Raw genomic sequence first — 27457 nt, 5'->3', positions numbered from 1 at the left:
AGTACCAATGGTGTGTGTGGTCATATCAGATCAACAGTTGGTAGAATTGACCCCACCAATATTGCATTCTGGGCTTTCCATGTAACAATCATTCGCCTGTATCACCAGTATGTAGGAGATGATAGTTTAGGTTTACTCCATTGAATAACTAAATGTGAACTGTCATCTCCTACTCATGACATGCCCCACAAGAAGAAACATCACCATAAAGGTTATACCCGTCAAGCGCCGTTTTAGCGAAAATTGAAGTACAGCGAATCACCTTTTAAACAAGTGTATTTTGTAGAGCACCTCACCCAATAACCTAAAACAGCAAAAAAAATCCATCAAAATTTATGACTCGTCTATATCCCAAACAGAAGGCACCGAACCCACCATTTAAAACTAGACCATTGGTAGGCTCCATCCCCTGAGTTACAAGTTAATCCAAAGAGGGTCGATTTTTTCATTGTCAACCCTACATATATTGATTGTTAAAAAAGACAAATTCCTGTTCCATGAAGTGGACCTTTGGCTGTGGTACTTGAAGAATTGTGATCAAGGTTGTCAAGTGCACCAACAGTAAACAGACAAGTTAGCTGGAACAACAATTCCCTTCTCTTCATATTCCTTCAAACAGCAGTTGTTAACTGGCTTTCTATTTCAAAAACCCTGTTGTAGCTATTACATTTACACCTAAGCCATATAGATGGTTTATTCAGGGCCGTCCACGGGGAGGGGGGGGGCAACTGGGACGTTTTCCCCCGGGGCCCAGCCTGAAAGAGGCCCCAGGAGGCCCCACGAAGGGCCCCTTGAATACCTGTTTAAAAGATCGATATACTCTAATAGAGCAGTCAGATCTAAATACTCTAATAGAGCAGTCACAGTATTCTTCAGAGGAGCAGTGTGGCAAGCTTATAAATAAGAAGATATGGTTGGTGATGGGTAGCTATTGTCATTGTAAGCATGTACTGACCTCTTTTTTTTTTTTTGGTCTTCAACTTACAGCTTGGGTGAAGTTGTGATTCAGAATGGAAACCTCCTTGCCCCATGCAGGGGCCCCACTTTAACTCTTTGCCCTGGGCCCCTTAATTTCTCTGGATGGCCTTGGGTTTACTACCTTTTTATACCTAGTTTCTCTGTGAATTAGAGAGGCAATGGAGGTTGTCTCTTCAATAAATGATGAGACTCAAAAGTAGTTGGTGTGTGCTTACTGAAATTTAAAAAGGAGTGTTTGTGAAATTGTGAGGCTTACCTGTGAATCGGTGGAATCTTGACATTATAAGTCAACATCATTTAGCATCATGGATACGAGACAGGATGGCACTGACTGTTGCTGACAGCCAGGTGGAAACTTACTTTGTAACCTGTAATGTCTTTTCACACAATCTTGGCAGCTCTAGCCAACAATACCATTTATAATTCATGATCTTATGTGGTAGCCTGTTTTAACATCTCCTGTATATACGTATCAAGAGTTCATAATATATATATACCTAAATGATATATTATGAACTCTTGTACGTATACATTGCTAAAAACCATAAGTTTATTATTGCCATCGTTTTGTTCTTGTACTTGTAGAAAATATACTCCCTAAATGAAACTCTGTTAATCTCCTTCTAAACATCTAGGCTATACAATCTCCTTCCATACAATTGGTAAGACAAGACAGGACAAGCCATCTTATCTGTTGACTGACGTCAATGGGAAATCACACCTGAAATACTGCTTCCTACAGTACCTTCCTTAGCTTGAATTTGGGATGCTCTCTGTATTTCTCATTGCTAATTTTACATAACAAGACTTATGCCATGCTGCCTGGTTTACTAGTTCTTCAGTTGTAATATCATTGCTGAACTTTAGGACAGCTAGCAATGTTCCAAGCACTAACATTAGTGAGAAATGAGTTGTATGCTACTGACAGGTCCCTGTCTCCTTTTGCACTGAGTTGGCATTTCAGTGGTTCCTTTGTCTTTTGGCTGACGGATCAAACACATACTTTAATCCATATTTAAAATTTTAGTTCTACTACATCTGTTAGTTAGGTGGCTTAGCAAAAAAATGTGGACACAACTGACAAAAGCACCAATTTTTTTCTGTGAGTTCCTTACCTCATTAGATTAAAATTTTGATAGGATCCACCTCAGGCATGCATGTTGGGAAGCCATCCAAGGCTCGGAAATAAGCCTTTTTGTAATTTTGGTATTTTAAATAGTAATTTGAAACCTTAGAATAACCTAGAGTATTTTAAGTGACATTAAATTATAAAGTATGTCATTAAATTATAAATTATGTCATTAAAATTTAATTTATGTCATTAAAATTTAAATATTTATCAACACATGTCTATGTTTATGTGTTTTATTTACAATTACTCTATTAGAGCAGTCGGGCTACTAGAGCAGATTGGGCAGTCCTGTAACACAAAGATAAGCACATCTCCACTCTGCATTTTACATTCACTTGTACCACAATCACTTAAAGCATGCAATAATCCACCAGACCACCACCACAAGTATCCCTAGGCTATGTTGTGTTGTGCAGTGTATATGCACTCGCCTCAAGCATGTACGTATTTTGACAGATGGAATCTTTAGATTAGTTTGCTCTGAAGTGTATAATTTCCAGCCTAGGGGACCAGATCTAGGAGTGTTTATCAGAAATTTAACCGTGTACTTGCTTATAGGAAAAGCTAGTAGAGTACATTTCATCAATTGTTTGCTTATGATACAACAATCGTATTATAACAGAAAGATAAAAATATCAAGGGAAAGAACTAAGCTCTTCTGAAAACTAATCAGTGCTGCATGGTCAAAATCAAGACACACGATAGTGTGTCGTGCGGCCCAAGAAGCCGGCGCGCCACGCCGTGAGTATATTGACAGGAAGAACGAAACCGTCATTTTCACACCTTTGTATCTCGGTGATCACTTATCTGATTGGAACCAAATTTGCTACACAGTTGCCCGCCAGCCAAGGGAGTCTACATTCCAAATTTGAAGGAAATCGCTCCAGCCATTGCCGAGATACGAGCTGCCAACGTTTCGTTTTTTTTCTTCGTTTTTTTTCTTCTTCTTCGTCTTTTCGCACACTTGCAAAAATTGCTATAACAAGCAAACGCGTACTCCGATCGCCTTGAAATTTGGCACACAGAAAGGGAGTCCAAAGGCGAATCCTAGCATCAAATTTGGTACAAATCCGATGAATGGTTCAGGAGTTATGACCGATTATTCGCGTAAAACAAGATCGATTTGTTGTCACGCCTACAGGGTAAACCGCTTCATGGAATGAGTTGAAAATTGCTATGTAGATGGAGTAACCATCGTAGGAGTGCCTTTTGGTGGTTTGAAAGGAATCGAGATAAAGACCACGGAGATATGACACAAAACCCAACCTGTGTCACAATTACGCGATCGATTTTTATGAATAAAAAAGTATTAGTTTTCACGCCTACTAGGCAAACCGCTTAGAGCAATGAGCTGAAAATCGGTGTATAGCTGGAATAATCTTCATAGAAAGTCCTTGCAGTAGTACAGAAGAATCGGATTACAAACCACTGAGTTATGATTCGAAAGCCAACTCCGTGTAGCAAATGCGAGATCGAGATACTCTAATAGAACAGTCACCCTAATAGAGCATTCGGCTAGTTTACTCCATTATAGAATTTTATTACATCACAAGTTATTCTGTAGGGAGTTCAGCTGCAAACAGTTAATCTTATAGACAGTTCAGCAAAAAGACAGTCACCATGTGGAGAGTTAAGCAAATATATCACTATAGAGATTCAGAACATTACAAGTCACACTGAAGAAAGTTCAGCTATGAACAAGTCATGCACTGTGTAGAGAATTCAGCTACAATTAAGTCACTCTCTAGAGAATTCAGTTACACAGAATTCAGCTACACACAAGTCACTGTGGAGAGAGTTTAGCTACAAACAAATTACCCTTTAGAGTGATCAGCTATAAACAAAACACTTTGCAGGGTGTTCAGCTGCAACAAATCAACCTTTAGAGCGATCAGCAATGAACAAATCAACACAAATCTACCTGTAGAGAGATCAGCTAGAAACAAATCACCCTGAAGAGAGTTCAGCTACAAAAAATCACCCTGTAGAGACATCAGCTAGAAACTAGACACAATGTAAGGAGTTCAGCTACAAGCAATCACCCTGTAGAGAGTTCAGCTAAAACAAATCAACCTGCAGAGAGATCAGCTACAAACAAATCACCTTATAGAGAGTTCAGCTACAAACAGATTACCTGTAGAGAGATCGGCTACAAACAAATCAACCTGCAGAGAGATCAGCTACACACAAATCAACTTGTAGAGAGATCAGCTACAAACAAATCACCCTGTAGAGAGATCAGCTAGAAACTACACACAATGTAAGGAGTTCAGCTACAAACAAATCACCCTGTAGAGAGATCAGCTACAAACTAGACACAAAGTAAGGAGTTCAGCTACAAGTAAATTACCCTGTAGAGAGTTCATCTACAAACAAATCAACCTGTAGAGCAATCAGCTAGAAACAAATCACCCTGAAGAGAGGTCAGCTACAAAAAATCACCCTGTAGAGAGATCAGCTAGAAACAAATCACCCTGAAGAGAGGTCAGCTACAAAAAAATCACCCTGTAGAGAGATCAGCTACAAACAAAACACCCTGTAGAGAGTTCAGCAACAAAGAAACCACCATGTAGAGAGTTCAGCTACAAACAAATTACCCTGTAGAGAGATCGGCTACAAACAAATCAGCCTGTAGAGAGTTCAGCTAAAACAAATCAACCTGCAGAGAGATCAACTACAAACAAATCACCTTATAGAGAGTTTAGCTACAAACAAATTACCCTATAGAGAGATCGGCTACAAACAAATCAACCTGCAGAGAGATCAGCTACACACAAATCAACTTGTAGAGAGATCAACTACAAACAAATCACCCTGTAGAGAGATCAGCTAGAAACTACACACAATGTAAGGAGTTCAGCTACAAATAAATCACCCTGTAGAGAGTTCTGCTAAAACAAATCAACCTGCAGAGAGATCAGCTACAAACAAATCACCTTTTAGACAGTTCAGCTACAAATAAATTACCTTGTAGAGAGATCGGCTACAAACAAATCAACCTGCAGAGAGATCAGCTACACACAATTTAACTTGTAGAGAGATCAGCTACAAACAAATCACCCTGTAGAGAGATCAGCTAGAAACTAGACACAATGTAAGGAGTTCAGCTACAAGCAAATCACCGTGTAGAGAGTTCAGCTACAAACAAACCAACCTGTAGAGCGATCAGCTAGAAACAAATCACCCTGAAGAGAGGTCAGCTACAAAAAATCACCCTGTAGAGATATCAGCTAGAAACAAATCACCCTGAAGAGAGGTCAGCTACAAAAAAATCACCCTGTAGAGAGATCAGCTAGAAACAAATCACCCTGAAGAGAGGTCAGCTACAAACAAAACACTTTGAAGAGAATTCAGCTACAAACAAATCAGCTTGTAGAGAGATCAGTTACACACAAATCAACCTGTAGAGAGATAAGCTAGAAACAAATCACCCTGTAGAGAGTAGCTACAAGCAAAACACCCTGTAGAGAGTTCAGCAACAAAGAAACCACCATGTAGAGAGTTCAGCTGCAAACAAATCACCTTATAGAGAGTTCAGCTACAAACAAATCACCCTGTAGAGAGATCAGCTAGAAACTAGACACAATGTAAGGAGTTCAGCTACAAGCAAATCACCCTTTAGTGAGTTCAGCTACAAACAAATCAACCTGCAGTGAGATCACCTACAAAAAAGCACCTTGTACAGAGTTCAGCTACAAATAAATTACCCAGTAGAGAGATCGGCTACAAACAAATCAACCAGTAGAAAGATCAGCTACACACAAATCAACTTGTAGAGAGATCAGCTACAAACACATCACCCTGTAGAGAGAACAGCTAGAAACTAGACACAATGTAAGGAGTTCAGCTACAAGTAAATCACCCTGTAGAGAGTTTAGCTAAAACAAATCAACCTGCAGAGAGATCAGCTACAAATAAATCACTTTACAGACAGTTCAGCTACAAACAAATTACCTTGTAGAGAGATCGGCTGCAAATTAATCAACCTGCAGAGAGATCAGCTACACACAAATCAATTTGTAGAGAGATCAGCTACAAGCAAATCACCCTGTAGAGAGATCAGCTAGAAACTAGATACAATGCAAGGAGTTCAGCTACAAGCAAAATCACCCTTTAGTGAGTTCAGCTACAAACAAATCAACCTGCAGTGAGATCACCCACAAAAACGCACTTGTACAGAGTTCAGTTACAAACAAATCACCCTGTAGAGAGATCAGGTAGAAGAATTCACCTTGTAGAGAGTTTAGCAAAAAAAGAAACCACCATGTAGAGAGTTCAGCTGCAAACAAATCACCCAGTAGAAAGATCAGCTAGAAGAAGTTACCTTGTAGAGAGTTCAGTTACAAAGAAACCATCATATAGAGAGTTCAGCTACAAAGAAATTGCCCCGTAGAGAGTTCAGCTAGAAGAAGTCACCTTGTAAAGAGTTCAGCTACAAAGAAACCATCATGTACAGAGTTCAGCTACAAAGAAACCACCTGTACAGAATTCAACTACAAACAAATTACCCTGTATAGAGATCAGCTAGAAGAAGTTACCTTGTAGATAGTTCAGCTACAACAATTCACCCTGTAGAAAGATCAGCTAGAAGAAGTCACCTTGTAGAGAGTTCAGCTACAAAGAAACCATCATGTAGAGAGTTCAGCTGCAAACAAATCACTCTGTAGAGAGTTCAGCTACAAAGAAACCGCCATGTAGAGAGTTCAGCCTCATACAAACCACCTTGTAGAGAATTCAACTACAACAAATCACCCTGTAGAGAAGAAGTTACATTATAGAGAGTTCAGCTACAAAGAAACCATCATGTAGGGAGTTCAGCTACAAAGAAACCACCATGTAGAGAGTTTAGCTGCAAACAAATCACCTGTAGAGAGTTCAGCTAGAAACAAATCACCCCGTAGAGAGATCAGCTGGACGAAGTCACCTTGTAGAGAGTTCAGCTACAAAGAAACCATCATGTAGAGAGTTCAGCTGCAAACAGATCACCCTGCAGAGAGTTCAGCTACAAAAAAATCACCCTGTTGAGAGTTCAGCTAGACGAAGTCACCTTATAGAGAGTTCAGCTACAAAGAAACCATCATGTAGAGAGTTCGGCTACAAAGAAACCACCATGTAGAGAGTTTAGCTGCAAACAAATCACCTGTAGAGAGTTCAGCTAGAAACATAATACCCTGTAGAGAGACCAGCTAGAAGAGGTTACCTTGTAGAGAGTACAGCTACAAAGAAACCATCCTGTATATAGTTCAGCTACATTTCAAGTCACCCAGTAGAGAGATCAGCTGCAAAAAAATATCCTGTGGGGAATAATGGGCATGTAATAAATATACGTATATAATTTGTATAATTACTAATAAAATCAAAAATAATTGAAGTACTAAAATTCTTCTTGAAGTTCTTTTCTTCTTCCTGTAGTAAAGAAAAAACACATGGGTTAAAAAAGCCCCAAAGCCAGCCATAGGCCGGCTTTGCAGTATGCAAATACAAAAAGAAGTGATATCTAATCAAAAACAGCCAAGCTGTAAAAAAAGGTGCGGCCCCCAAAAAGGCCATGGTGAAAAAAGATGTGAAATCCAAGGTGGCGGCCAAGAAATGGCTGTGATGGTAGGTTAATGGTTACATTTTAATAACGACAATTCAGGTGAATTTTGTGCCGCTTGGTCTTGGCACCAAATTCACCTGAATTGTTGTTATTAAAATGTAACCATTAACCTACCATCACAGCCATTTCTTGGCCGCCACCTTGGATTTCACATCTTTTTTCACCATGGCCTTTTTGGGGGCTGCACCTTTTTTTACAGCTTGACTGTTTTTGATTAGATTATATTTGCAGGACTGATTTATTGAATGTGGGAATTTGAAAGAATAATGCTGCTAGAATAGTCATCTATAAAATTCTGCTACACAGTAATAAAATTACCATGACCACTGTGCTAGTTGAACTCTTCTTTGCATGTGATTTCAGCAAAGCTATCTTACCCAATATTGTATGCATACAATTGTGCCAAACATGTCATAGTTGAAATTCCACACTGTTGTTTAACTGATTGATGACATATTGCAATTCTGTCCAGGGGCGGATCCAGAGTCTGGAAAGAGGGGGGGGGGGGCACCTTGCTGAAAAAAGTTGAAGAGCAAAAAAAAAAAAAGGTCACAACAACAATAATAGCTAGTTATCCACCAAATATATTATATCACGTATGTTATGTAAAATAAAATCCTATTTATAGCTTCATAAGTAAGCTGCACTGCCTCATGAACATTGTGATTGCTTTATTAGAGTAATTGACTGCTCTATTAGAGTATCTCGAGCAATTTCTTGAAGGGGGAGGGGGGGGGGCATTTTCCCCAAATGCCCAATCCTGGATCCGCCATTGCTGTCTTCTTTACATCCTAACCTAGCATGTCAAAGCTAACTATGTGTAATCTTTGGTTGCTAAGTTTCACGGTAATGGTGAATGTAAACATGAGTTGCTTTTCACTGCTACAATTTAATTTTAAAATTGATATACTTAAAAAAACTATAGCATTTGATATATATGTACCTGCATGTCCAGTTAAGCTGTGGTAGCAAAGGAAATTATATTTATGTGTACATAGTTAGTCATTTATACTTTACCATTGCATAATGAAAGCTGTTTGGAAATTCATGAAAAAATCCATGGTGACTGCATCCCTGGGTTATACTGTACTTAAACCATACTTTGCTCTCACAAACCCTGGTGAAATCCTATATATTATATCCACTACTATAAATAATTATTTTTAGCATTAATTCAGCTAGAGACTTGAGTAAAGGAATTTTATCTTACATGGTATACAGCTGTACTGCTGGATTAATGGTATGAAGAACCTTATTGTTGTGGTCATGCATGTGATTTCAGCATAAACACAAAATCATGCATGTAGCAATAACACATATTTTCATACTTAATAACAAGAGCTGGTGTATATAAGCTGGTAAGTTATCAAGCTATAGCTACTTCGCAAACAAGCACAAAATGAATTCTGTATAAGATCTGAATGACTACTGTAACAGTATTTATTTATTAAGGCTTTACAGCACAAGTGCTGAAGGTCTGTAGGACACCTGGTCCTATAAGCCTGTTTAAAGGTGTTACAGAAAGTGTGTTTGAAAATGTGGAGATTGTTGTTAGTTGCTATTATAGTAAGAAGAAATCTATTGAAACTAATTGATTCTCAAATATGGGATGGATTTCTGCTGACTTAGTTTCTTATCGGCACTCACAGTATTATTGACTTAGTAAATCCATGACTGGACCTGAGCAGCCTCAAACCTGCAGCCATCCGATTAATGCTCGAACAGGCTGTAGGACCTGGTGTCCTACAGACCCTCAGCACTTGTGCTTTAAAGCCTTAATAAATGAATAAATAAAATAAATAAAGTATTATGTAAGAGATATTTCATTTATATATCACAAGCTAATTACTGAAAAATACAGTGTATATTCATTTCCATAGTGCGCAACTATAGAGAAATTTCTCTATACAGTTTGTGGAGTATACCAAGCTATATACACTGTAAACTATAGGTGACCAGATTTGCGAAAAGGTACTTTTCCACACCAGCAAACAAAATGATGTAACACTTGACTCTTTATACTATTGCTCTTCGTACCAGAATGTAGCCAGATACTATAGTCATACCTATGGAAAATTTCAGGCTATTATATGCCATGATCAAAAAGTTATAAAGCTTCAAAGTTCAAACAATGTGTCAAATTTGTGTGTGAAAAAGGTACCTTTTCGCAAATCCAGTCATAGTCAGTATGAATGAAAAAATTACTTGTCAGCATTGAATAAAACTTGTGAGAGTAATATTATTGTTTATCAGGTCGTGGTTTAATGTTCAACCCTGCATAATGTTCTCTTACATGAAATAGAGCAAAACTAGCACTTATGTGGCTTGCCGATTTTGAAAATTCTTTACTTACATAACTATAAATGCTATTATATGGAAAGGCCCTTTTTAGAATAAGATGGATCCTATAAAGTTAAGGTTGTACCACATATGTGGAGAAAGTTTGGTGCTTTTGCCACTTGTGTCCACATTAGTTTTAAATTTGGCTTTAAGCAACCTAACTATGTGTATTTAACAACACTGAACATGGAGATAGGCTATTTACCTTAGAAAGTATTCAAGATCTCAATCCCACAAGTAAAAAGTAGCTGTCAATGACAACCATATGTGTTGTCAATGACAACCATATGTGCGGCTGCTTTACTACAACTGATTTTTGCCATTATGTTATTATAATATCGATGATGAGAACACACTATGACTTCATGTTCACTTGGTTTCATTACATCAAGTACGTTGAATGCACAAATAATTGGGAAGCCATAAATGTGTGGTGCGGTTCCTATCAAAAATTGAAAGGTGATAGGGTAGACAACATTTGGAGAAAGTTTGGTGCTTTTGTCTGGAATATTAATGTCCACAAATTTTGCCATTAAGCTGCCCTACTACTAGCTATATTTAAAGCACTAAGCATGTCATAACTAACGAACTATTGTAGCAAACTATCATCATATTTAACTTCTCAATGCTGAACAACCATGATTCTCTGCTCCATTCTGATTTACTCTTAAATTACTGAGTCAAACAATGACAACATTAGCTTCATTAGTATCAGTTCATCACCTTCTATCAGCAATGACTGCTCTCTACTATCAGCAACTGTTGGAAAAATGCTGTTTACCAGGGGTGTTAAGTAAAGGGGTTACGAAGCATGGTGATGCAATTTGTACCGTGAGTGAATCACAGTCAACGTGCTCTTTCTAGGGGTATACACAGGATTTTTTTGGAAATGTTAGCCTTCTGAAATTGACATTGGCAACATATTTAATTTTACCAGGTTTTATCCAATAATGCATCTGAATGTTTTACTTGAGCACGTGACTGCTGTAGTACAGCAGCTGACTGCTCTATTAGAGTATCTCAATCTTAAGGAATAAGTCTACTCTAAAATAAGTGAAGGGGCTGCCTACACTGTTTACAAAGTACAGTGCATTTTTTGTCACAGTCTACACAGTGTATATTCACATAGTTTCAGGGGTGTGCTACTGCTGGTAAGTCTCAATCAATTAGCTACAATTAGATGCTCATTGCTTAACCATAAAATAGAGTATGTAGATCAGTAAGATATTCAGTTTTAATCCCATGATGCATCACCTGCCCACCCAACCCCCACTTAGCAGTACGTGAGGCAGCTGACACACCACTTGTTGGTGAGGCTAACTGCAGTACACTGTCCCTGACCATGTGATAGAGACCAGATAGCATCAGGGGATACCTTGCAAGCCAACAACAGGCCATTACATTATGCATATACTCAAGTATTCCTTCTACAGGATTCAGACCATCCTTGTTCTCTGTCCAACAGTCATCCCAACCCCACAGAGGCTACCCACCCAGCCAGGTGACACTGAATAACCCATTACAAAGACTTCCTTTAAGCCAGACAATTAAGTGAATCTCCAGGAGGACGGATAAACTTCTAGGACAAAAGTAAGACCTAGGTCATTCATTTGTGAATGTGCGTGCATGTATGCATGCACATATGGTGGGTATGGGTCTGCATAAAATATTTACTACGCTAGGTACACTCAACTGCAGAAATATCAGATAAACCTAGCTATCTTTCTGTGTACACGTTTTCCTAACTGCACCATGGCCATGTACTATTATGATTACTATGGCAAATATGGAAATCTGAATTGTTGACTAATTGATCACAATACCAGGTACTATAGTAAAAGGAAGAGACAAGTACACAAGTTTATGACTTGACAGTATTCTAGTACACATGAACAGCTCTTAAGATTGCTATATATGTATAAGAGATTAGAGTGACAGATTGACAAATGTCAGAAGTCATTACTAATGCACAAGTACATACAGTACACAGCATTTGTACTGCACATGTCACTTTTTTCACAGCTCAGCTGTAATCAGCATTAATAGTACATGTATGCTAACTCAAAGTGTATGAAAATGGACATACAATAGCATAATTGCTGTAGCCACAAAAACACTCCATCTGCTGTCAATATACACAGATAACCTCTGAATCCATTACAAAGCCATCCATCTTCTCTCTCTCTCTTAGGTGTCTATTGCATATCCCACACAAAAGTCACTACCACAGATCACATGGATGAAATTATGTAAATATAGTATAAGGAAGTAAGAAACTTCCCCTACTAATTACAGATCCACTACCCACTGAATAAGTAAGAAACACTTTAGGAGGGAAGCCATTATCAGTATACCTTACAAGAAACACAGTCATGAGAACTGTAACTAATAGCTTACACATTCATATCAAGCCAGCAATGAAATAAGATGCAGCTATCAAAATTCAGGCCTTTCTACTTAAGGCAAGCTACTATCTACAATGGTATAGCTACAAAGACTATCCCAATTAGGAACACAATAGAGAAACTCCCATAGTAAGTGTACATGTACATGTTAATGGTGACAACAAACCTAGACTGTGACACTAAGGTTGTGTGTATTAAGAAGGATTATGGCAGAAAACTTAGTGAATGATATACATAGTATGATATATATAAGGACACATGATTGAAGTCGCTGCCAAATACATATAATCATCTGACCACAAATGGCAAGGTAAAGTTATTCATGTACAGTATATTTAAGTTTTCCCTGCCAAAAGTGTATGACAAAATGGTCCCTTCAACAAACTGCTTACTCCAGATGTACTCTAGAGATCTAAACTGTAGATACACACACACTGTATTTACTTAGGTAAACACCATGGCGTTTACTACAAGAAATTGATGTAGCCACTGTTCAAATTTGACCACTACTTACTCTATACTCAAAAATTGTGTCTAAGCCCATAATTGTAAATCAGTAGTGGCGCTGCTCAAGCATAGCTACTATTGAAGGTGTGGTGTCTAAAGTTGAGCAAGCAAAGTATTTCAGTTCCTGGTGTTGGAGTGGAGCACAGTGGAAAAGGGAAACATTCAGAAATTTATTACATGTCAACAACCTTTGTTGATTCATTACACATTGCCTGGTCCTACTTGTATTGTAAATGTGAACTTGAGTTGGGCTCAGAAGTCAACTGGTGTAGCTAATGAGTTTATTTGATTGCCATCTAACATTGTGCGATGCATGGAAATAAGATACCTGTATCTCACTGATTGTAAAGCCCTGGAGCTTGATCACTAGCACACAGTACATGCATAACTGGAACAATAAGTCTGAAGTGAAAGAAGTGTAGCTAGTCATATCATAGAATTTGGACTTATTACTACACCATATCCCCTCGAGTGTAGTAAGTATACTAGACCTTGTTATTTTGGACCACTTGAACTTAAGATAACAACACAACCTAACTAAACTACTGACAAAAAAAATTATACTACATAATATGTACATACATATGCTGTGATTACTTAGCCAATAGTAGTATTAAACAAATCAAAATAATATGATATTGATCATTGATCATCAAGAGGAGAGTCAAGAATAATGTTTGTATTACGAAGAAGCTTTACTGAACATCCAAAGGGACTCTGATAAGGAGAATAGTGCACTGGAATATTGACGTCAGCCTTCAAAGTGAAAACTAAGTTGCACATGCAGCAGTGGTGGTTAGAGCAGACAAAGCCATGTTGCATAAGGACACATGCTATGCACATGTCTCAAAAACTGGGGAAGTAGGGGAAGCACATAGACAGCCTACTTTAAATAAAGCCAAACCCCCTCAGGATTCTGGCTATGCCACTGGAGCTTATAATGCTGATGGGGGGTATCTGTGATGAAACATTCTCACCTCTACATTGATGACATAAATAACAGTTTGTTCTACCACAACATAACTACTTTCAATGAAACAATGTACTACGTTTCAACACTGTCATAGTGAAGATCCTCTTCTGGACCACACCTGCACAAAAAAAACACACACACACAAATCATTCAACTATCCCATAGCATTTCTAAGTGTTACCTGATAAGCTCTTAAGCATACGTACCAATCACAAAGACAGATCTACAGTGCTAGTAATATACCAACTCAATCACTATAAGCAAATATTCCCCTGGATGTTACTATTCACTGGACTGACTGTGCATGCTGTAATTGGATTGATTAAGTCATGCTAGCTAAATTCCTTCAGGGAACATTCGTTGTCTAATGTCAAATACAAGTAGTGGAATATAGTCAAACCTAATAGGTTTTACAGTATGTTGTGCAGCTACAGTATGTGTCAAATTTGGGTTGGTAGGTCAGTTAATAAACAATAATTACTGTAATAGCAAATTTAACTAAAAAAACCCTTTAAAATTCAGTAACTAGCCAACAGTTTTATGAACTAGTTACTGCATGACATGGGGCATGGAATCATGACAGGAGATGCCATACACTGTAAAAAAGGATTTTTCATCCCTGCTGCAAAAAACAGCAAATACATCATTTGTTAAAATAACAACGGGGAATTTTTGTTGTTGTAACATCATTTTCTTGTTAAAGTAAAAAACTGTTGTCACATTAGCAGTCACTTTTCATTAAAACATCTAGGAATGGGTTAACTTTTAATGTACAAAATCGTCATACATCTAAAGAGTTTTCTGCATGACTGCATGCCATGGCTAATTTCATGCACTAGATGTCCTTAACTATATCCATGACAGAATTTATCACATTTGTATCCACTCTATAACATTCACGGCCATGCTGCATTACTATTCGCAAGGATAAGGAATCAATAAGTGTTTTAGTTTTTGTTTATCACATTGCTTGTATTCAGCAGATGAATTCCTTTAGCTAGCAAGACTTAATCCAACCATAATAATTATGTATTAAAAATATTTCAGTCCAGTTCAGGCTTCCAGTCCAGAAGCCCATATAGTCCAGTGTAACATTCATGGGCATTAGAGTAATAAATCAATAATAATTATTACACAGTCAACCTTGAGTCTGAAAAGTCCATTTGTTTTGCTGTTGCAAAACAAATGTACAGTGCGAGTTTCAATGGCACAAGTACACAGAAAAATATAACACTTCTTATTGTTTTACTGTGATTTAATATCATGCACTACTCCAGCTTGTTTCAGTACTTTTTTATCAATGTGCTATGGTCCCTATACTCTAGTTGAAAATTCCAAATTTTTCTGTGTACTTGTTTGTAAACTTTTTTGTAAATAATATTAAATTTATGACTGGTGAACCCACGCACACTGCATCTGAAATGGTGACGCGTGCCCCAATTATCATCTGAAAAGTGAAGTATCCATTACACTTCATTGTCAGCTATGTTCAACCTGTTATGCAGCATTTCGGATCTAAAACTGCTCAAAAAGCACCTCTGCAATCCATGTATACCGAAAGAAATGGTGCCACGCGCCCCAGTTATATCAAGTATCGTCTGAAAAGTGAAGTATCCATTACGCTGGCTATGTTCAACCCGTTACACAGCAGTACGAATCAAGAACTGTTTGAAAAGCACCTCTGCTATCAAAATAGCCACTATGACAAATACAGATGAATTTCATTATGAAGGGAAGCCATCACGTGCTATCGCCAAATCGACACTTTTCACTGTCAGCACAGATGAATGGGACACAAAGGAAGACTTACGATGAAGAATGCATTGTACATACTGCAGTATGCCAAAAGGCACCTGTTGGGCCGAAGCGACGTGGAACAGTGAAAAAATCAAGCCCGTAGCCTTATATTAGCCGTTATCAAGTTATGCTTGGCTGAAGGCATCAGTCAGTTACTCAGTCAGTAGAAAATTCCATTAAATTATTATTTTTTAATTCTGTAGCAACTTGTTGAGAGTGTTTCGGGTTGATCTGAAAGTTTGTTTGGGCTTAGTTTTACCTAATCAATACTGCTTCATTGTCGTCAGGGGAAATTAAAGCTGTTTTTGGGTGATATTATTTTGTGGGCCACGCCTACTCCTTTGTGGTCCCTACTATACAGTACTATCGTACTGTATGATAGGAGTACTCAGCTAGGATACTTTGCATGTGAAATATCAGCTTGATTCTTTGAAGCAGGTAGGAATACAAATGCTGAAGACTTTTCCAGAAAAACAACTAATAATTGTCAAATCCCCACTATGTTCTCTAGAATTTCTATGTATCAATACTGTGCAATTGTGTTCATTATCACGTAGACAGTAAAGTACATAATACTTTCTAGCGTGATATCATCAGTTCATGTATGATGATGACTACAACCATACTTTCTTTTACACAGCTTAACACGTGGACTATAAAAATTAATGTTATGCACCTATCAATGTATTACCCCACCATGCACCCCTCGGGCGAAGGTGGGGCTTTACTGGGGGAATTGATACTAAACTGTTGCCCCACTGTGGGGTGGGAATTTGACACGATAGATTCGGCTGCGTCAAATACCCACCGGCGCTAGCCTCTTATATGCCCGAGGGGGGAATATATTGATAGGCGCATTACATATATCATACAAAGAACGTTCACGTACCTGCGAAAGAAGTCCTACACAGCTACGCGAACTGCGTGGGGTGCGGATCAAGGACGAAGGACACTAAGTCACGTGATTGACACATACTGGGATTTTCCCGTCATGAAGCGTTATTATAAGTTGCCACCACCTGCACCAGTCAGTTTACTTCATACTGACTCGCATCACATCGATCATGATTGACTCGTCGATGGATGAATCTCGGGATGAACTGCAACGACTGAGTGCTAACAAAGGTAGCTACGCGTATACCGGCAGCGAAATATACAGTAAGAGCTAGATTTGCGCATTCCTGCCCTCTCGTTTTGTCGCGAGCTTCGATTCGTCTGATAGATATTCTGCCAACCAGTGCAACTTGTCCTCTATGTCAGTCGCTACCTGCCACCATGTTCACTCCTTTAGTTTTTTCAACAACCGGAGGTATGGGCAAGGAAGCAGTCATTTTTTATCGTCGTTTAGCTGAATTGCTTCCAAACGACCCTGACCTACAGCAGCACTCTTGCGTGGTTTCGTTGCTTGTCTTTTTTCTCTTAGTAAGATCTGCAACTATGTGCATCCGGGGAAGCCCGGCGTTCCATCTCTTAAAGATCATCTGATGTTTTCCCGGAACTGGGCCTTTAAGAGTGCTGCTGTAGGTCATATTGATTCGTTGGAAAGCAATTCAGCTATACGACGATAAAAAGAGACTGCTTTCTTGATTGCCCGTTCAGTGTTGAACCATAGGAGCCGGTGAACATGCACATGTAGCGACTGGACAAGTTGCACCGGTTAGTGGACCTAGGGACTTTTACTTGTCCCCATTATTGTTGTAGCTATCATTTGTGTCCAGCACACATGCATGCCTTTTGTGCTGGGGTGGTAGGCAAGGGCGTTTATCTAGTCCGGGAAAAAAAAAAACACGGCCGTTTAGGGTAGTTGATGGGCGCTGTCGGTTACACTGAGTTGAGGCTTTACCTTTCTAATGCCAACTTTAAATCATTTAACCACCATCAGAACATGGTATGACAGAACCCAAGCAACCGAAAGTCGGATCACTGAATAAGCCGGACTCGCTATTGAACCCGAGACAAACACACAGGTCAAGTTACAGTAGAATAATACACGCAATTCTATAATAGGTTTAGTTGCTCTGTAAAATTAATGCCAAATTGAACAAACTATAATAACAGGAATTATCTAGCATAACTCTTCAGCCATAGTCTGAGTGTTCGATTCATGTATGCATGTATATGTTAAATGTCTTTTTTGTTTGTAATCACCTGGGTCAATTATCAGCTGTGCTGTCTCGACCCAGTATATAATCATAATCATAATTCAACAATAATTCCACAGAGCAATAAACCTGGCCTATTGTAGAATTTTTATGTATAATTTGATTGTGCCTTTTCCTGTGCAAAACTGAAGGGTCACTAAGCAAAAAAAAACAAAACCACAAAGCTCAGCCGGGGCTTGAACCCTGGACTACTGGAACTGTAGGCCGGGGCTTGAACCCTGGACTACTGGAACTGTAGGCAGTGTGCTAACCACTGTGCTACTGCTGCTAGCTATCCACTAACCTTACTTTTCTACCTTATAAATGTTACTCACATAGTAGTCTCACTAGATAGATAGCTATAGTAAGAAGAACATAACCTAAGAAACCAAAGCCGAACATGACAGCGCTAATACTACTTTTTGCATCCCCTAAAGTCACTTTTTGCGTCCCCTAAAGTCGAATGCTTTGGGAAACTACTAGACGCATCCCCTAAATCAAATGCTCGGTGCAACTCGCGAAAATAAAAACATTTCGGCTCAGTAACCACTTCCTAATACAATAGCCAGCCTATTCTTCTAACAGCATAATATTATTTGATAGCTAAAGTCTACTCTGCAAATATTGCATATTGGTGTCTGCCCTTCCCCCCAAATAAATAAAGAGGTACACACGTGCTAAAACAAGATCACCATGTACTGACAAACCCTATACCAAGTTTCTTCTTCATGATAATGTAGTAGTTATTACCAATCAAATTGCGTTAGTGTTAGCTATTTGCACTCTGGTTCTACTAGGAAGTTAATGCAAGTTTTTTTTTTTTTGTAATTTAATCTTGGATGTTGGGATGCCTAATAGCTAATAAGAAACTGTTCCATGTGTATGTGAGACAGCTTACTTTCTTTATACCTTTCCCAATTGACACATGATCTGACATGTGTAGTTATACATACAGCAGGCATGGATACATGTGCATAATAATGGTGTAACCTTCAATTAAAGTCATGGGAAATGTTGACTACATGATATGGCAGATAAAACTATTGCTACCTGGACCAATCACACTTGTAAGTCTTACCAGACTAGTTTGGTTTCCTTTTCACATTAGAGTTTCCCTCACACTCCAATCTGTACACAACTATTTAGTGAACTTATATGGTATATCCTGCATGTTCACAGCCAGCTCATTGTTAAAAACTGCACCATCATGTATGTATTATGTAATGGAGAATGTGCTATATAATAATGGTATTATGTAGGTGATAAAAGACCAGAACTTGGTGAATTGTTTGAAAAGGTTATTCCTCACTTTGCAAGATACTGGAAAGATATTGGAGCTTTTCTTAAGATTCCATCTGAAGACTTGAGAGTAATAGACAAGGATGTTCCTGGGAACTGCAGAGAATGTTTCTACCGCATGTTGGATATATGGCTTGAAACCACTCCAAGTGCATCATGGTCACAGTTAGCAGAAGTTGTAGAATCTGCAATGAAGCCTGAACGTAAGAGAATTTAAGAATATATTTCCCACTGACTATATTATATATATATAGCTATACAAAATAATTATGACCTTGTATTATACCATATAGTGGGCTTTTCTTGTGAACAAATGTATGTGTGAAACATGAGACACCGGGCAGTTGCAGCAACACACTTAGGTACTGCTACATGCTGTCTTTGCTGCAAGAAGTTACCAAGGCACAAGGAAATGGAAAGCATGCAAGCACTGAAACAATACTGTGCATGACAAGGCCACTGTTGTATTAATTCAATCCTACATACAGTAGTTATACCTTGTGGATACTCTGCATGCGAAATATTCATTAGTCAACTATTGGCTTTTAAGACTGTTTCAAGATTAACAGCATTCATTTATGTGCGTTCACAATACTCTAATAGAATAGTCAATTCTAAGAATCCTTAGCTAATAATGAATTAAAAATGCTAACTCTGTCAAGCCTATAAGTAAGAAATCAAGCAGGTAAAAAAAAAGCCTCAAAATTACTTGTAGACTGTGCAAACAGATGCAAAAAGTGTATCAATATTGAAGTAGAAAAACAATCATCTTCACAACTTTAGGATTTTGAAGTTTCAGAACTTTGTTGCTAACAAATAGCTAAATCGACATGCAATCATACGCTGACATTATTGTAGTGATACCATAAACATTGGGTGTCACGTTGAGTACCATAGTTCAATATCTTTAGTATGGTTCATTAATTTGGTGATGGTTAAGTATAGATGTATTTTCTACAGGCATGGATCTTGCCAATACTGAAATACGTCTAAAAGAACATTATCAAAATACACAATTTACTGGACCAGATGAGGAAATATGGCCAATATGGCCAGATAAGCCTAAACTGTTCACTAGTATTGCATTAGTCCATCACAAAAACAAGGGAAAGTCCAAAAAGGAAGTTAGTGCTATGGCCAGATCCAGGAACAAAGGAGACATCAACACCATTCCAAAAACACCTCATAGATCACGTCTAGTATCTCTGAGACAAAATATAAGATCTAGATGCCATTCAGCAGACTTAACCGCAGAATACTTAGCAGACAACACTATCAATAAAAACATTGCAAATATATTTAGACCTGCTGACGATTCACCTTCACCACGAGTCATATTAATTGATGGAGCTCCAGGAATTGGTAAGACATACTTGTGCAAAGAAATTGCTTACCAGTGGTCCCAAGGACAGATTCTTACTCACAAAAGATTTCTTTTTCTTCTTCATGCTCATGATCCAAGACTTCAGTCATTGAAACATGTAAAAGATTTGGTTGCACTCTTCTTTGAGTTGGAGAACGAAGAGACGATTGATTCGATTTATGGGCACATAAAAGAAACACAAGGAGAAATTCTTACAATTGTATTGGATGGGTATGATGAATTTTATGGGGGGCTGCAAAGTGAGCATTTGCTTTCCCGCATAATCAGGTGTGAGATTTTGCCTAAATGTGGTGTGGTTATTACATCTCACTCTTTTGCCTGTGGATCTTTGTGTGGACAGGCTGATCGTCGAATGGAAATACTAGGCTTTACCAGTAATGACAGGCAGGACTATATCCAGAAAGCATTGGAGAAGAATCCAGATGACATTGCAACACTAACAAAATACTTGGACAGTCATCCTACTGTTGACAGCCTGTGCTATATTCCACTGAACCTGACCATTTTGCTCCAGTTGTTTATAAGAAATGACTCCATTCTTCCTCAATCTCGTACCGAGTTGTACGAAAATTTTGTCGACTCGACCATTACATATCACATTGAAAAAGATGAAAAAATGTACAAAGAGTTACAAAGATTGGATTCTTTCAAGGGATCTATCAAGCAGAAACTGGCACGGTTTTCATATGATGCATTGAGGAAGGATGTTGTTGTTTTCAATTATGAAGAGGTTAGAAGTGCATGTCCAGAAATTATGCAAAACTCTGGGAGAACCATTCATGGGTTTGGCTTGCTACAAGTTACAGCAGAACATTTCACTACAAATGGGAAGCCCTTATCTTTCAACTTTGCTCATTCATCAGTTCAAGAATACCTCGCAGCATATTACATACAATCCTTACCTGATGACAGACAGTTAGATCTCCTCAGAGATACATTCTGGGATGAAAGGTACCTCAACACATGGATCATATATGTGGGCCTTACTCAAGGTAGATCTTTTGCATTTAAACATTTCCTGTCTGGTAACCAGTTTTCCTTTACCAGTAAACTTTTTAAAGAGTTCCACATTGCACAAAAAATATTACAAGTTAAAATAAATCGTCTTCGCCTCTTTCAATGTTTTAAGGAAGCAAAAGATGAAACCATGTGTAACATCATAGGAGAGTCAATGCAGAACAAGCAAGTTGACCTTAGTGGAGAAACACTGCTGCCAAACCATGTTGTCACCCTTGGTTTCTTTTTAACTCAATCATATTCACTAGAGTGGGAGAAATTAGATCTGTCTTGTTGTAATATGCAAGATGTTGGTTGTGGTATTCTGTGGAAGGAATTAGCTTCTTCCACACAATCCAAAGTTCATATCAAAGTCATGAATTTCTCTGGAAATAAACTTTCCGAGATGTCTGCACATGCCTTAGCAAACTTAGTGCAGTCATGTGAAACAGAAGAGCTTTACCTTTCTGACAATCTATTGGGTGATGAAGGAGCCAAAGCATTTACCTCTCATTTATCTAGTGACACCAACTTAAAACTGCTACTGATGAATGGTAATAACATTTCAGCTGATGTAGCAGAAGAAATTGAACAACGAATCACTGCTACTACTTCTTTGCACATTGTTGGCATCACATCGTACCAACTATATGTAAGAAATGAGCCAGGAGATCACATTGCTGAAGTGTTGAGATGTTACACTGCCTTAAACAAATTTAGCATATGTAGTTGCCCAGTTGATGCCAAGCATCTGGAAGCAATTTTAAACCTATTAGTTGAGAATGCAAAACTCCACACTTTGCACTTATCCCACATTGGCTTGACTGGATCAATGGTTAAATTGTTTGATACCAAATGGTCTTCATTAAGATGTTTATCAAATTTGTCAATTGTAGAACCTGGGCTGTTTCACATTGCAGCAGACGATCTAATCGACACTGTACCTGTGACTAGCTCTGCTAAAGTAGTAACTATTTCAGATATCAAGATTTGTGCTAGACATTCTACATACTGGGAGATCACAAAATTTGTAGAATTACATCCATCATTAATGGCTTTGGAAATTCCGAACTGTTTACCAAAAGAAGAGAAATTTGTGGACAGTCTTGTAACTGCCATAGGAACAGCACCATTAATGCAAGAAGTTGACGTCTCACAAAACAAATTGGGACCTATTGGAGTCCAAAAAATTGCTGGAGCAATCAAGAATATGCCAAGACTAAAATCATTAATCATGAGAAGTAATGACATTAATGATGTTGCTGCAATCGCTTTAGCTGATAGCATAGAGAACAAAATTGGTTTGGAAGTACTTAATCTATGTGGAAATAAAATTTTATCAGCAGGAGTTATTGCAATTTCCAAATCCCTTCAGGAGAACAAAACACTTCAAGTACTTGACTTCCAGAACAATGGTATTGAGTTAGATGCAGCACAAGAATTGTCCTGTATGCTTGCTACCAAAACCAATCTATTAGAATTAAATCTTTCACAGAATTGTCTTGGGACTGAAGGTATGATTATAATTGCAAGTGCACTACAAAAAAATAGCGCTTTGAAGCTATTGAATGTGAGCTCCAACAAGATTGAGTCAAAAGCATCAAGCGATATTGCTGAAGTTATCAAAAGCAATACCTCGCTGGAGGTTCTAAATGTTTCACTAAACAAATTAGAAAGCTTAGGATGTATTAAACTGTGCAAAGCTCTACAAAAGCAGCACCCTAACCTAAAAGTTTTTAATATTAGCAGTAATGGTGTCAAATCCACAGCAGCTAATGAAATAGCACACACTTTACAAGATAAACAGAAACTGGAGGTAGTGAATGTGTCATGGAATGAATTTGAAGGTAGTTTAGCAACGATTATTGCATCCTTGAAATCCACAAAACTGTTAAAGGAGCTGACATTGAGACAGAGTGGTACTGTGAATCAGAAAGCTGTCAATAAAATTTGCCAAGTTATAAATGAAAACTCATCGCTTGAAGTGTTAGACCTGGGATCCACCAAGCTGCACAATATGGGTGCATATAAAATATTTGGTGCTCTAAAAGAAAATACAACTTTGAAAGTTCTCAATGTTAGTCGAAATAATTTTGATGATTATGCGGTAGAACAGTTATCCATTTCATTTGCAAACAATTCAGCTCTTAGTGAATTATTGTTACACGATAATCCCGTCAGTGACCAAGTCATAAAACAATTTGTGTTCAAAATTCTGTGTAGCAAATCAAACTTGAGAAATATTTGGGTACCACAAATAAGTAATGAAAGAATAAGAATGGAAATTGATCGGGAAGTAGAAAAGATTAACAGGCAAAGAGCTGAAGATAATAAATTAAAATTTTCAAACTGGTAGATATGTAATTATTTTGCATCTTTTATAATTGTACTTTATTATTTATAGCTATGGTAATGTGTTCACTTCCTTTCATTTCATAATTTTACATCCTTCACACATTGTCAATAAATTTTACAAGCAATAGTATTATTACTGTGCAGGGTTCTGTGCAATTTAAAAAAACTTAAGATACTAGTCAAACTTGTTTTTTGGTGACAGGTAGTTCATTTGTGTGGGACCCTATTGAAAATCTTTGAGAACTCTAAAGCATCAATATTAATTTTGATTGCCCACAGTGTTTCATGATTCCATCTACAATATCTGTTGAGTACGTATCACAAGAATGTTTAATTATGTCTAAACCCATGTTGTATACTTCAAAGAACACTGTGGTTCTGAAGATGATCATGGGTCACTATAACACATGATGTGTCCTAAAATTTTGTAAGTTGAGACAATGATTATTTTAATGCCTGAGAACAGTGTTCCTTTCTTTTGTAAAAGTATTATACAACTCTAGCTTTTACCCAGTCTTCTGGAAAAATGCTGGGAGCTTGAGCTGCTAGGGGCAATCTCAAGTAATATAATTCCATGTCATTCTGGTATCCTCCTGTGCCTCCTGTTTTTGGTTTTCTTGAGGTGTCTGAAGAAAGTTTTGGCACTTGTTGTAGGCACTCAGTGTATACATGTTTGCACTCCTTGCACTCCTTGCACTCCTTGCACATATGACTAACAGGAGTGTAAGTAAAGTATTCATTTAAAAAAAAAATCCTTATAAAATTGTGTTAATGTTTTCAACTTTTGTTTACATAAACTTGATACTTCATGCATGCATGGTCGAGGATGGCACTGTTTATATATACAGTGTGCTGTTGTCTCTTGTAGGGACAAATACAGGGTGTATTTGGGTAAGACTATAAAATTATTGTGTATCTTAAAATTAAATCCAGAAACTCCTCACATAAGGGTATGATGTACTTGTTATACTGGAAGTTCATCAGTTCCATATTAGGAAGTAGTGCTGTTTTAGTTAACTATAACTAAAACTAAAAGTACTTTTAGTAAGACAAATAGCTATGTATTAGTTAACTAAAACTATAACTATAACTGAAAGCAAATCCATATTATAACTAAAACTAAATCTAAAACTAATAAATAGCAGAATAATTTACTAAATCTAAAACTAAAATGAATTAAGAAAGATAACTAAAACTAAAACTAAAAGGCTTTCATGTTTTTAACTAAAACTAAAATAACAAAGACAATGTGATAACTAAATCTATAACTAAAATGAATTAAGAAAGATTACTATAACTAAAACTAAAATTATTCAAGAAACTAGCTACGTATGACTATAACTATAACTAAAACTCTTTGCTAAAACAACACCATGTTGCTCAGACCACTGCATGTACAAGTTCACTTATGTTCTACAGGTAGAACAAAGCACAGAATGAAACTTTACCGCTATATGTAGCATCCAAACATCAATGTATACTATAGTTTGTGACCTGATGGTGGTTTAGTTAACTATAACTAAAACTAAAAGTACTTTTAGTAAGACAAATACTGTATGTATTAGTTAACTAAAACTATTACTAAAAGCAAATCCGTGTTATAACTAAAACTAAATCTATAACTGAATAATGTACTAAAACTAAATCTAAAACTAAGAAAAGATTACTAAAACTATAACTAAAACTAAAAGATTTTTGTATGTACAACTCTAAAACTAAAACGTTTTTAGAAATGTTACTAAAACTATAACTATAACTAAAAGATTTTCACATTTTTAACTATAACTAAAACTAAAATAACACAGAGATATAACCATAACTAAATCAATAACTAAAAGGAATTAAGAAAAATTACTATAACTAAAACTAAAATCATTGATGAAACTGACTATGACTATAACTAAAACTAAACGTCCTTACTAAAACAACACTATTAGGAAAGTTGATGTCTCCAGCCAGCCACATGATGTGGTCACAGGTAAGAATTGTGGCATTTGTATATAGGGAACTATACTGTATAATATTATTATTGCCCATGTATAATTAAAAGGGCACAAATTTGTAGCACATGAACAAATCCTTTGTAGCCATGTAGCTATAAGATGCTTATATACAAATCCATAAGTATGTTATTCTTTTCTTGTTTGAATTGCACGAAGCACACAATTTTATACCTACTGTATAACAATTATATAACACACATGTGTACACAACATAGCCTCTTTGATCATGTTGTTCTACTTATAGTTGCACTGTACAACATCACTGTAATGTGGAACAGCCTTACCTGTTCTTTTACTTAGCTATTACAGTCTAGAAGTGCACCGATGCAAATATTGGTAGTGGTATCGGTACTGATATTGCGGTATTCATAAAAAGCTTACTTAATTTTCAAGCAGATATTGTAATAAAGTACTATTATTGCTCAACTTCTTCTATGTTTGATCTCATATAGCACTGTGGGCATAAAGCTAAAGTTCTTTATAGTGGCCAAAGGTTCAATTCCCAAGTTAAGTTATTTTTCTTTGCTCAGACCTTTCATCACACACTTTTCACAAGTCTTGTTTTTTTTTCTTTACAAAAGCACACTTTAAGGCAACCACTATTTTAACTATTGGTCATACAGTAATGTTTCAACATTTATTGTAGTGTCCATACTGAAAAAAACTTTTGTGTTCAGATGAAACCAAACACTAAAAAATATCAGTATTTGAATTGGTAATTTTCATTATAATCGGTTATCAGTTGATAAAATCCCATATTGGTGCACCTCTATTATTACCACATTACCTATTGCCTACTTGTACTGCTACAACAGAAAAAATACAACGTGTCAACATTGGAGTCACAATTATCAGTATTCTCTGAAGCAGACCCGGAGCTGTGTACTTGAAACCTGGCAGTTTAGGTGATGAACCTGCCACACAACTGAGAAATATAACACAATGTAACTATGAGATAGCCACATCCCCACACCGTATGGTTTTATTATTATTTTTATTAGCACTTTACAGTGACCAGCACTGAAGGTCTGATTTACTACTAACTGTTTTGTAAAACACGCTACAGGATACTACGAGTAAATGTGCTCCTGTCCTTGCAAGTTCTACTATAATTTGATTAACTTTTTTGTGCAAAAGTTCATGATAAAAATGTGGTGCAAAAATATTTTCAGATGACTTACACCGAATGAAAATCATTTTACATGCATGACTGTTCTATTAGAGTATCTCGATCTTTTGCAGCACTGGTAGCGTAGCTACCATAACAGTGGTAAACAATTTTAGTTACATTCTTGATTCTTTTTGTGTCTTAGTTGAAGGCTAACTGAATGCTACAGTATTAAAGAATGCTTCACAACTTTCTATAGCTGGTTGTGCAAGTACAAAGTAGATATTGTGCTAGCACTGGTTATTAACGTAAAATCACTATTTTACCGGCAGCTCCATCATTTAAATCCGCTATTACACACATTAGTTGCATGAAGGTAAGTTTATAGTGAGTTACTGTAACAGTTTTGTGGTATAGCAGTGGCGGATCCAGGATGGGGC

The 27457-nt window shown here is 37.2% G+C and overlaps 1 protein-coding gene across 2 annotated transcripts; it reads left to right on the top strand.

The window, feature by feature from the left end:
- Positions 1-16739: 16739 nt before the first annotated feature.
- Positions 16740-24039, top strand: LOC136254794 (protein NLRC3-like). 2 transcript variants are annotated; one of them, XM_066047537.1, is made up of 3 exons: positions 16740-16856; positions 19132-19374; positions 20132-24039. In XM_066047537.1, the coding sequence occupies exons 1-3, from the start codon at positions 16796-16798 to the stop codon at positions 23905-23907; spliced, it is 4080 nt and encodes a 1359-aa protein (XP_065903609.1). In that variant the 5' UTR covers positions 16740-16795; the 3' UTR covers positions 23908-24039. The 2 variants fall into 2 exon arrangements, with proteins under 2 accessions (XP_065903609.1, XP_065903608.1); XM_066047536.1 differs by having other exon boundaries at positions 16780-16889.
- Positions 24040-27457: the final 3418 nt, after the last annotated feature.

Source organism: Dysidea avara, chromosome 4 (genome assembly GCF_963678975.1).
Source record: "Dysidea avara chromosome 4, odDysAvar1.4, whole genome shotgun sequence".
NCBI lineage: Eukaryota > Metazoa > Porifera > Demospongiae > Dictyoceratida > Dysideidae > Dysidea > Dysidea avara.
Note: the sequence above shows the minus strand (reverse complement) of the source record. Positions and strands in the feature narration are given on the sequence as shown.